The sequence below is a fragment of the Chlamydomonas reinhardtii genome, chromosome 17, assembly GCF_000002595.2.
Source record: "Chlamydomonas reinhardtii strain CC-503 cw92 mt+ chromosome 17, whole genome shotgun sequence".
NCBI lineage: Eukaryota > Viridiplantae > Chlorophyta > Chlorophyceae > Chlamydomonadales > Chlamydomonadaceae > Chlamydomonas > Chlamydomonas reinhardtii.
This window is the reverse complement of record NC_057020.1, coordinates 4452672-4464457: the sequence shown is the minus strand read 5'-3', so window position 1 is coordinate 4464457 and position 11786 is coordinate 4452672. Positions and strand designations below refer to the sequence as shown.

At 63.7% G+C, this 11786-nt stretch overlaps 2 protein-coding genes across 2 annotated transcripts; one reads left to right on the top strand and one right to left on the bottom strand.

Annotated features, from left to right (window-relative positions):
* Nucleotides 1-1006: 1006 nt before the first annotated feature.
* CHLRE_17g732300v5 (uncharacterized protein) lies at nt 1007-8903 on the bottom strand. Its single transcript, XM_043072446.1, has 16 exons — nt 8691-8903; nt 8455-8538; nt 8155-8225; nt 7773-7880; nt 7302-7355; nt 6914-7004; nt 5927-6045; nt 5417-5512; nt 5025-5119; nt 4569-4656; nt 4177-4286; nt 3760-3844; nt 3275-3373; nt 2993-3152; nt 2637-2725; nt 1007-2343 (listed from the first exon to the last, which is right to left on the bottom strand). Exons 1-16 carry the CDS (start codon nt 8779-8781, stop codon nt 2227-2229), a joined length of 1557 nt encoding a protein of 518 aa, XP_042914905.1. The 5' UTR covers nt 8782-8903; the 3' UTR covers nt 1007-2226.
* A 107-nt stretch (nt 8904-9010) lies between these two features.
* CHLRE_17g732250v5 (uncharacterized protein) lies at nt 9011-11568 on the top strand. Its single transcript, XM_001701445.2, has 5 exons — nt 9011-9175; nt 9544-9600; nt 9819-9923; nt 10402-10501; nt 10904-11568. Exons 1-5 carry the CDS (start codon nt 9068-9070, stop codon nt 11008-11010), a joined length of 477 nt encoding a protein of 158 aa, XP_001701497.1. The 5' UTR covers nt 9011-9067; the 3' UTR covers nt 11011-11568.
* The last annotated feature ends 218 nt before the right edge of the window (nt 11569-11786 follow it).

The window sequence follows — 11786 nt, the reverse complement described above, 5'->3', positions numbered from 1 at the left end:
GTTTGGCACTCGTGCTTGGCGTTGCTTGGCACACGCAGCAGCACATCAGCCGTGGGCCACTCCTGACATCAGCAGTTCGCCCAGCTAGGGCATTCCCTGCGGGCACCCTTGCCCCACAGCCTTTCCTATTCCCAGCCTGCACTCCATCACCGCGTATTTACCCGGGCAGCCGCCACTTGTCAGGGCATCACCCCAATTCATGCGTCTTGAACAGCCGGCAGCGCAGGTGAAAGGGTTTGCCCCAGTGCCCCTGTGCCAGGCAACCCCCCCACTACCCCAGCCCCCCCCAAGGAGCCCGTAGCAACCGACGACACCACTTGCTGAGACCGGAAGGGTGGAAAGCGCCTCAATAGCTCTCATCCAAATCGATAGCTGACCAAGCGCCAGCTCCGCTGGTCTCACCGATGTGCGGACACATCCTAGTTAAAAGCATCGCCGATAGCGCGTCCCCGCGTTTCTTTGCGCTGCGACGGTACAAGGGGCAGGTGTGTGAGGACGTGAAGCGAAGCAGCTTGGCGCGAGCCACGGCGCGAGCTCTGCCAAAGGCCACCCCTGGCACCTGCTGGCATTGTCGTCATGGCGAGCGCGCATTTTGGAAGCGCGCAGTTAAAGCTTCTCCTGCTACGACTGAGGGAGATCGGCGTATGCCTTGTGGGGGCTGCGCAAAGCTAGCGTTCGGCGGGCCGCACCGGCGTGTGACCGGGTGTCCCGGCACACGCAGTAAGGCGCATGATGGCGGGCCAGGGTTGCACCGTTCTAGCCTCCCAGCTTCTAATACGCGTAGTATTACGTATTACGCAACTTGCCTAGTACTATACGCCAAAATACGCTTATAATACGCTGGGGCGCAAGGGCATGCTGTGATACGCGCTGCCAAACGCACGTGTCGGGATTTCGGGATGTTGCGCACGGGTTGTCGAGTCAGTTTCGAGCCGATCTCGCGCTTGATTTCTTACGCATGTGACATGCTATGTTAATGACCAGGCATCAAGCGCAAATGGCAGCCAGAACCATTGTGGAAGCGTGTGCTGATGTCCAGGCTCAGGCGCTCAGCATCTCTTGGGACGCCCATGGATGTCCCAACCTGATCCTGGACACAGCGTACTTTTCCATATACTACCATTCAAGAGCAGCGTACTAGTACGTAGTAGGACAGCGTACTCAGTATCACGTGCTGTGCGACCCTGCAACTGCGGGCCATGTATCGACACCTTGCGCGGCGTCGTTGTCATTCCAGCCATCCTGCTTCCATGCGTGTTTTTGTCATGCATTTTGACGTTTGCGGATGGGGGGGCGAAGCCCCCCAGAAACACCCCGGTCCGGCCGGCAGGGAGGGGCGGGGCGGGTGCCGGTGCTGCTGCTGGCGCAGCCGCCGCTGCTGCAGCCGGCGTTTTAGAAGGTTAGGGTCGAATGCTGTATGCACGGACGATGGCGTGGCGCCTGTTTACCTAACGCACCCCCGGACTCAAAGGAGTTAGTGGGGCCACATGGACTCGAACCCATGTAAATGCTCATGCTCATGCCCTGCTGGACACACGCAGCAATAGCTGCGCCCAAGGCTGCGCCTTATGCGGCGGAGATAAGGCAAGGGACGGGGTCTGACCCCCGCAGCGCCCTGTGACGGATATACACCATGCTCGTCCCAGAGGCGCCTGATGCCAACCGCCAGCCGCTTAGCGCCCGAGCATACGTCACCCTGCAGCACATCATTCTTCGTGCTCGTCAGTCCCACCCTTCCACAAGCCGCCGCCAGCCTTCGCCACACTTAAAAGAGTTACAACCCGAGCTATCCCCCGTGCAACTCGTCAACCCAACTCAAGGCCCACCCACGAGGCCCACAAAACTTCAGCCTTCACTTGAGCCGAGGCCCCACCGCCCGGCCCTGACATCACCAGCACCTCCACACTGCTTGCAGCCCTAGCGGCACATGCGCCAGCTCCAACTGGCCGCCTTACCCTGCCATGCCCCTCCTTAACCCACATCAGCAACATCTCAGCAACACCTCATGGACCACCCCACTGCGGCTGCCCCGCTGACGGCCTACCGCTAGCGCCTCCAGGCCTGCGCCCCGCTCCGGGCTCCCAGGCTTCCACTGGGCTTACACCGGACGCGCCCACCCCCAGGCTCACGCCTCCAGGCTTACAGCTTCCGGCCTGCAACTGCAGGCTCACACCTCCCAAAGCTCCAGGTGTTCACGCCTACGCCTCCGAGCTGATTCCGCTGGGCTTATGCCGGCACCAGCTCCACCTGCGGCACCAGCAGCGCCGCCCCGTTGGCAGCCTGGGTGGCGAACAGCACCTCGGGCAGCTCGGCGGCAGACAGAGAGCCCGACTCCACTCGAGGCTGGTGGTGGAGGGTTGGAGAGAGTGCACCGGTGTGGGAGGGGCGAGAGGGAGGGAGGGCGGGAGAGGGCTCAATGAAAACGCCCCGGGGAGGGAGATGGGTGGATTGCAGGTGCGCGCTGGCAAAGCAGACCAGTACGTAGGGGAGTGGGTCAACTGCCTTCCGCACTCTGCGATTCGTGTAGCAGATGGGCTGCAGATGACTAGCCTACGACACAAATGCAAGAGCACAAACAGACACACGCTCGGCACTTGGGCGGGTCTTCACACGCGCTAACAGTATTCTTCTCTCACCTTGTAGTACTTCTCGCTCATGGCCGCCACGAAGGCGTCCACCTGCTCGTCCCGGACCAGAGACACCATGCAGCCACCCCAGCCCGCGCCTGTGAGGAGCAAGGAGCGAGGGGGAGTTGGTTGCAGCAGTCCCATAGAATCCAATCCAAGAGTTAAAACTAATGAAGGGAGGGAGAGGCAGACACGACGTACCATACGCCTGACTCAACGCCCGCGGAAGCCCCTCAACCCTGCATGCCCCCCCCCGATCCCACATCAGCACCGCACACCCTCACACCGCCCCCAATGCATAGTCCGTACCCGTCTCGGTTTCTTATTGAAAATGGTGACAAATAATTCTCCCTCTCCCTCCTCACCCGTGAGCCGCGCCCCCAGCGCGCCGGCCTCCTTGGCGATGCCCACCAGCTCGTCCAGCTCCGTACAGCTGCAGCCGTACAGCTCGGCGCAGGAGGCGTGGCTGTCAGACATGAGGCGACCCAGCTTGGCCAGCCGCTCGCCGGGGGGCAACGAGGCGTCCTGTGGGTGGGCAGCGGGGCAGGCGGGGCGGGGCAGCGGGCGGGCAGGCGGGCGGGCGTGACGCAAAGGGCTTGGGCAGTTGGCGCCCACCCACCCAGCTAGCCACGCAGCCAGGCGCCCACCTCGCACACGGCCCGGAAGTCCAGCACGCGCTGCGCCTCGGTGTACACATGCACGGCGCGCTTGCGCAGCGGGAAGGCGTACTTGTCCTGCTCAGCCACCTGCACCGCCAACAAGCCGCAACACGTCACAAGTTGGACATTGGAGGATGCCTGCCGCAAGTCGCGATGCGCAACGAAACGGACGCGCCGAATGTGAGGCGACTGAGGGCATTGAAACGCAATGCCCAGAGCGCGTACAGCCCCAGCCCCCACCCCCACACACAATAAAACGTGCGCCCACACGTGCGTGTCCACACACACTAAGCACACACACACACACAGGGGGGGTTCCAGGCTTTTTGCGGGTAAGTATGACTACCGGGGTCGACGCGGCTACAAGACGCTCGGTATCGGTAGGTATCCGTAAGTAACTCCGTCGCGCCGTCTGGGCGGGCTTCGTTTTGTTGTTTTCTTTTCAACACACACACACACACACACACGGTCACCTGCAGCGCCCGCACGCTGCCGGGCTCCGCCGCGAACAGAATGTCCGCCAGCTTGCCGCCCAGCGCCTCCTCCAGCTCCGCCAGGCTGTGGTAGTAGGTGCAGGCGCGTGTGTGCGTGCATGAGTATGTGTGCGGCAAAGGCAGGTGCGTGGGAGCAGGGCAGACGTGCGGAGGTTTGGGAGACACACACACACACACACACATACATACATGCGCGCAACTTCAGGTAACATCCGTAAGCCGTCGCTTTGCTGCATCGCATACATTGTCTTTGCGCAATGTTCTCCTTGTGCTCTTTAACACACATGCGCGCGCTGTTCGGCCCTCTACAACACGGCCCTGCACGCCATGCCAGGGCACGATTTCAACCTGCACAGGTAACCCCACATGCAACCACCAGCGGCTGCCCGCCCGCACCTGTAGCTCTCCTTGAGGTGCTGCGCCACCGCCGCCGCGCAGGTGGCGCCGTCGTGCGCGCCGCTGTGCTGCTCCGCAATGAGCGGCTCCACATCGCGCAGCGTGCGGACCTGCGAGCCGGTCACAGAGGGCACAAAGGAGCAGAGGCGGGAAACATCCCAGGCAAGAAGGCAAGACTAGTTGGATGATGGGGTGGTCGGAACATGGAAGCTTGCATCGCCGCAATCGATGTTGGTTGCCCTATGCCTCCCGGCAAAACCCATCCACCCACCCAACCGTGCACCAACCCAACCGCCCACCCTGCTTTGCCCTGCCTTGCCCTGCGCTGCCCCGCCTCGCTCTGCCCCGCCCTGCCCTGCCCTGCCCACGCATCCACCCGCGCCCCGCCCCACCTTTGCGAGTGCATCCTCCCGGCTCATGCCCAGCGACATGGCCAGCAGCACCGCCGCCAGCCGGCACTCCACCACACGCAGGTTGTAGCTAGAAGGGGAATAGGAGGGGGTTACATGCATGATCAGTCAAGAAGTAACGGCGAAGCCAGGAACAGTAGCATAGCAGGCACGTTGTTACCGATGTCCGTGAGGAAGAGAAAGGGGAACGTAGATGGGGTTGAGGGGGGTTACAGTCATGGGCTCCGGTGGGGTTACAGGGGGCAGGGGCCAGGGGAGGCGGGCGGTGACGCGGATTGTTGTTGACTTTGCGGCGGGCAAGTGGCATTGAGAAGAAGCGGAGACTGGAGAGCATCCAAGGGTACCCGCGCGGGTTCCCGACCTCACCGATACCCCTGCCCTGTCCCCTTCCCGGAGGCCTTCTCTTGCCGCGTCCTAGCCACCCCCACCCCTCCTCACCGCTTGGGCGCGGTTTCTGCCTTGTTGGAAACGGCGAGGGAGTTGGCGATGACGAAGGTGGCGCCGGGAGGCAGCACCACACACACGCCGCGGACCTGGGGATCCCATGCAGGGTGGCATCGGAGGTTGGTGGTAAAAGGTGTCAATGGCGGTGAGACGGTGTTTGCTGCCCCCTCTAGGACACTGTCCGAGGAAAACACTCCCTCTGCACCCGCAGCTCTGCCCACCCTCTCCCTTGGCTTCGCAGCCACCCACCCACCCACCCGCTACACTCCCGACCCACCGCACCCAACAGACCCTCCCTTCCTCCCCCCTCCTCCCATTGGCAATGGTTATCTTGGGATTGGAATGAACTACGGTCACCCCCCGCCCCTCCCCCGGCCCCCACCCACCGGGTTGAACTCCACGTGCATGGCCACACCCTGCTGCCCCATCATGCTGATGGCCTGGTCCATGCCGCCGCTGGTCACGCCCACGTACCGCTCGGCCTGCAAGGGGCATGTGCACGGGCTGCGGGTTACAGGGTGGCGAGGCGCGTGGCGGTGGTGGTGGTGGTGGCGGTGACATGATCGCAGGTGAGAAGCGGTGACGAGGGCGGCGGCTGGGAGGGGTTGCCTATGACGTGCTGCTGCCTGCAGCTCCACTTCCACTCCTACCCCACGCCATGCCCCATTAATCTACTATGCACGCTTGTTTCAACCATCACGCTCCTGCCTCCCAAATCCCACTCCCCAAGTCCCTGCCATGACATGAACAACAACCAGGCTCCACCCCATTGCCGTTTGCTCCCAACACTCTTATGACTTGGCGAAGCCATCCGACACCTCACATGAGCCCCGCGCCATCGCATTCTGGGTTGGCGATGGTTTACTTTGGGATTGAAATAAGCTACCACCCCGCACCTTGCACGCCGCCTCCGCCACCGCTGCCTTGTCCAGCTGCTCAGGCGCCACACCCTTGGCCGACAGGATCGCCAACATGGAGGAGCACACGATGGCGGCGGAGGAGGACAGGCCAGAGCCTGTGCGCGTGTGCGTGGGTGGTGCGGCAGTGACGCAGCGCAGGGGCGCGCGAGGGGTGCGAGGGGGCAAGCAGGCAAACGTGGGGGCGCAGGCGCGGCGCTGCGCACCAGGGCGCGGTGGCGCAGGGCAGGGAGTACAGGTGTGTGCATCACGTGTTGAAAAGGGAAAGGACCCGTGCGCCACGTGCTGGCCGGCTGTCACACGCAGCTGTTGCTGCTGCCACCACCACCCGCCACCACCCGCCGCCACCCGCCGCCGCCAACCGCCGCCGCCACCGCCGCACCACCACCATGGGACAGCCTGGACAGCCCCCGCTGCCCCCGCTGCCTCCGCACCCTTCTCCGCCGTGGCTCTGGCGGCTGCCGCAGCCGCTGCAGCTGCGCGCAGCTCCGCCGCGGGCGGCAGCGACTCCGCCGCCAGCACCGCCAGCATGGCCGCACACACGAGGGCGGAGGAGGACGACAGGCCAGCGCCTTGCAGGTGATGCCGTCGCGGAGGTGGAGGTGGAGGCGGCGGCGGCGACGGCGGCGCAGAGAGGGAGGGGCCTCGGCGGCATTCAGACCACAGGCTGCACCACAGGCCTCAAGCTCGCACCGCCCGTTTTCCTGCCGTTACCAGGCCTCAACCGCTGTGGGTGGCTGCCTGCCCTGCCCTGCTGCAGCTGCCGCCGCCGCTTGCTGCTGACACCAGCCTCATGCCGCCCGCCCGCACCTCCATCCCACTCCTCCGCACACTCCCCACCACCCCGCCTGTGGGCTGCCTCGCCTCCGCCCTGCCCCACCCCATCCCACCCCTCCCCTCGCCCCTCCCCTCCGCACACACCCCGGCCCACCCCCGGCCCACCCGCCCCCTGCCCTGCCAGCTCACCTGTGGGCACCTGGCCGTGCACCACCACCTCCAGCCCACAGGGCGCCGGCACGTCGTCCGGCCGCGTGGCGCGCAGCAGCTCGAAGGCGCCCTGGCGCATGAGTCCGGGGGCAGTCGGGCGCGGGTCAGACGCGCGTGCGACAGAGCGCCGGGCGAGCCCGCCTGCCGCGCACGGCCGTGCCATGCGGGCCCGCCACCTTGCCCTTCCCCTTCCCTTCTGGACGCCGGCATCCTGGTTTGAGCTTTGCAGGTAGCACCCCCTCGCCTCCTCGCTCTTTTGCACTGGGTCCGGTTTAGTTTGCGCTTGCATTGACAAAAAACCCTTCCCCTGGCCCCGCCTTCTCCTGGCCCCCCTTCCCCTGCCCCCGCTTCCGTTGATGGGCCGCACCTTGTAGGCGCTGACAAAGTAGTTGGCCCAGGAGTGGTTGGCCACGTCCACCGTCTGTGTGCCGTGGCGGTAGCAGTAGCGGGGGCAGCGCGGTGCAGTGCAGTTCAGTGCAGGGCGGTGGCGCTTGGGGCAAGGCCAGAGACAACAGAGGCGAGCGCTGATAGAGGCTAGGCGGGGGGCGGCGGGGGGGGAGGGGCGAGCGATGCACATTGAAGGTGCTGTTGAGTGTGTGTCCCCGTGTCGTTGATGAGTCATGACGATGTGATGGGTGCGCTCGAGGCCGCGACGCAGCTACTCGGGGGCCGCCCGACCGCCACGCCCCTTCGCGCGCACCTCGTTCTCACCTCCCTCCCTCCCTCCCTCCCTCCCTCCCTCCCTCCCTCCCTCCCTCCCTCCCTCCCTCCCTCCCTCCCTCCCTCCCTCCCTCCCTCCCTCCCTCCCTCCCTCCCTCCCTCCCGCCCTCGCACCCACCTGGTCGGGGTCGGCGGGGAAGCGCTGTGTGGGGTACTTGTCGTCCTCCACGTTGCCGATGACCAGCTCCGTGCTGCCCGGCACACGCCGCACCGCAACCACCGTGTCCTGTGTGCGTGCCAGAAAGCATGCGTGTGCTTGTTGGTGTGTTTGTTTGTGTGCGCAACGTCGTGCGGCCATGGGCGTGCGTGTGTGTAGTTGCGTGTGCGTTTCCACAGAGGGTGGGCCTGAGCGGCCTCAACACGCAGTGACCCAGCACTGTTGCCTACCACCCGGCAAGCCGTGTGCGCCAGCCCTCGTGTTCACTTCTAACCCCCCACAAGCCCACATACTCCTGACAAAGAACGAAGGCACACGCACACGTGGCCTTGAACACGCGCACCTGGCGAATGGCCATGGGCAACACGCCATACCCCTCATAGTCGATGTGCTCGCCAATCAGGTTGACGCGGCCTGTCGCGATTAAGTCCGAATCAGCTGTGACAGCGCGCAACAGACAGCAAGCCCGCGCTGGGCATGACGCCCCCAGGGTGCGTCCCCCGGCTAAGCCAGACGAAACGCCACACGGCAGGCCGTAACGCCGTGCCTCGGTGCGGCACGGCGTTGCTAGCCCATACCCAAAGATTCACCGCATACACCTCGGCCCTGCTAAACCTCGTCCCCCTCCCCATCAGAGACCTACCCGGAGCACGGGCATAGAAGTCAGGCGCGGCCCCATACGCCTTCTTAAACGCCTCTGTAATCTGCTTGTACCGCTCCTCAACGCCTGCAGGGTGGTCGAGCACACGCACGGCGCGGGCACAACGCGTCACCCACCCGACCAACCCCACGCCTCGAGGCAGGAAAGTCGCGGTGCATTGCAGCCGCTGATGGGTCCTGCAGCATGCCAGCGGCGGGCGCGCGCGGCGCCATGCTGACCTGGCACGCCCTTGTAGACTGCGCCGAGATCCTTGTAAAGCGGGACCGAGGGGCTGGGCTTGAACGACAGCGCACCCTCCAAGTCAGCCATGATGAAGTGTCAAAGGTAGCTAACTATCGAGCAAAGCTCGTCTCGAAAGAGGAGTCAACGAATGGTTCGTCACAGGAAGACTCTGTGGTATGTAAATTCACTTTGAAGAAGCAAGCAATAGCAATGTAGTCTCTATGTCATAATGTGAGGTCCAAGTGACAAATCAGGCTAGACACTCCCCACCCATGAAAGCTTCTATTTCACTAGCGTCTTACAACCAACTGTTTATGTAGATCTGTGCATTGATATTAGCCCAATACGTTCAATTTTATAAACCAAGGAAAGAATGTCTTCCCTGAAGGCTTGCACCGCCTCCTCCAGCGTCCTGCGCTCTGGCGCGGGAGCGCGCGCGAGCGGTCGCCGTGTCAGCTGCATTGTGACTCGCGCGGCTGAGGTATGTGGGTCGATGCTGCGAGGTCGGGCGAGTGATGCGCTCGCGGCAGTCTACAACATACCGCATGTTGGCAATGCCGCGTATGTAAGAAGCATCAATGTATAAATATAGCTGGCTGAACGCTTCGGGCAGGCCCGGGTGCTGCCGAGAATGAAAGGATGCTTGAGCAATCCGCGGTGCGGTCTCCCAGTGGGGCACACGGCCTGGCCGCGACACATATGCAAGAATCCGTATATATGCATAATCTTTGTGTCCAGGGGGCCGCAAGGAGCATGCCGGGGGCTTTCTGAAGGAGGATACCTCACACTGCCACACAGGACCTGAGGTCTCTGCGCTACCCTGCCCTGCCCTACCCTGCCCTGCCACAGCCGAAGCAGGGTGAGGCCAGCACCATCACGCCCCCGCCTAGCAACGAGAAGCCCACCGTGAGTACGGATGCAGCTGGGCACACCAGCCGCCTGAGAGCGGCATCCGGTGATACAACGTGCAACGTGCAAGCAAGGGAGCCATGGGGGCCAGAGCGGCCAACTGCAGGGCGCACGGCACAGCCACGCCAGTGCAGCGTTGCCGCCCCCCTTTCGAAACCCTGAGCATATTCCGTTGCCCTCACCGCCACCCTGGCCTCTCACCACTCGGCATGCAGGTGGTGCGGGAGTTCACCAGCCACGGCGCGCGCATCATCGAGAGCGATGCGCGCCTGGTGGGCCCGGAGGACCAGCCAGACCTGTTCGAGGGCGAGAACATGGAGGTGAGGGGGCGGGAGGTAGTTCATGGGGAAAGCAATGATTAGATTACAGGTCTGAAATGCCGACGTCCGGGTGGGGCAGGGTGGCACACGGGGGGAGCGGGTTTCGCAAGCCCGAAGGGGGAGGCAGGCCGGAAACCGTACCCGAAGCTTGCAGGTCTGATGGCTTTAGGAAAGCAGGAGGAGGGAGGGATGGCGATGAGTGTTTGCCCATGCGTGCGTGCGGGCTGTAGAGGCCGGCGCGCGTAAGCTGAGTACGAAGGCGGCGGGGTTGCGAGTGCGTGAGGACACTGTTGCGTACACGGTGGCGTGCAAGGCAGCTGGGGCATGAAGTCCTGATACGTCCAGCCTTCGTGCAGTGTGTCCAGGCAGAGTCACATGCCGCCGGCGGGGCCGGGACGGCGTACCGTACGTGGTGTGGCGCGGGTGCGGGCACTTGCGTGTCCAGCGGCATAACACTGCGTTATGAACTTGCTTACAGACTCTGGGCAAGGTCATGGAGCGCTTCTTCCTGCCTGGCCTCATTGTCCTGGGGCTCATCTGCGGAGGCATCGCCGCGCGGTCATACAACGACGAGGCCGGTGAGGGCTGTGTGGCTGCTTGACGCGGGACGCGCGCTGCGGGCTGTGCGGGCTGTGCGGGCTGCGAGTTGCGGGCTGTGCGGGCCAGCCCGTTGGTGGGGCGATGTAAAGGCTGGATCGAGGGGCTGCCGCTGGTTACAGGCTGGTTGTGTATTGCGGGCTAGGACGCGTGGTGCGGAGGAAGGAGCGGCCAACGGCGGCGGGTGGGTGGGTGGCGGACGCGAGGTGAGGGAGACCTGTACTGTGGGAGGGCTGGAGGGGGGGTTTCATGGTGGCGGTCTCGCCGTAAGGTCTCATTTCAGCCAACACGCTACACCTGCGCTGGTGTCACTGTGTCAAGTACCGAACCACTCACCTGCGCTAACTTGTGCCCTGCTCCGTTGCACACACACGCACGCACAGATGTGTTCATCGCGCCTCCCACCAGCCCCGACGCCGACATTGTGATCATCCCCGCGGGAGCCCTGCAGTCGACTCCCACTCAGGCGCAGGCACCGTCCGTCAACTAGGCGGATTGCCAGTGCGTGACTGCTTGTGGCTTTGGGAGTACTGTGTCACATGTGGAGACACTTGGGGCAGGAAAAGTGTCGACGTGTGAGTGGCCGGTGCTTAGTATGGGAGCTATGTGAAGGGCGAAGGGACCGCGGGAGGAGGGAGCTGCGACGGCGAGAGCCAGGTGTAGAAAGATTGACAGCGAAGCTTGGGTTGGGATCAGAGCTTAGGAGCTCGAGGGTTGCCGCCATAACGAGAGCATGCGTGCTGGCAGGGATGTCGTTGCACGTGTCGTGGATTTGCTCCGCCGCAATGCAACGGTGGCATGACGCCTCACGACCGTCATCAGGCAGGCCGCAAGCCGGCGCATGCAGACTGAGAACAGCGTGGCGTTGATTGACTGAACTGGCAATGGACTCTCAGGAATGGAGGTAGCGGCAGACATTTGGGATGCAAAGACGCGGCTGTACCGTTCTACATAGGAGGGGAGGGTGCTCCCGGATTGCCAGCGGGGGAACGACTGGTGAATCGACGCATACGGTGCACTGTAACTGGCTGGATGCCATGAGAATCTGACATACCCCACGTGTCCAAGACAGCATGGCAGGGTACGGGGTGCAATCGGCAGCCTTGAGCTCTGGTTCCCACACATGCAGCTGATGGTTCTGGTTCGCACATCCGTGGCCAACCTCAGTGCTGTGGGCAGTCAGGCCCAGCAGCCAAGTGGCCAAGTCGAAGCCTGTGCAGGTGTTTCTGGGTCGGGCATCGGGGCGCAGATGATACCAAGACCCAA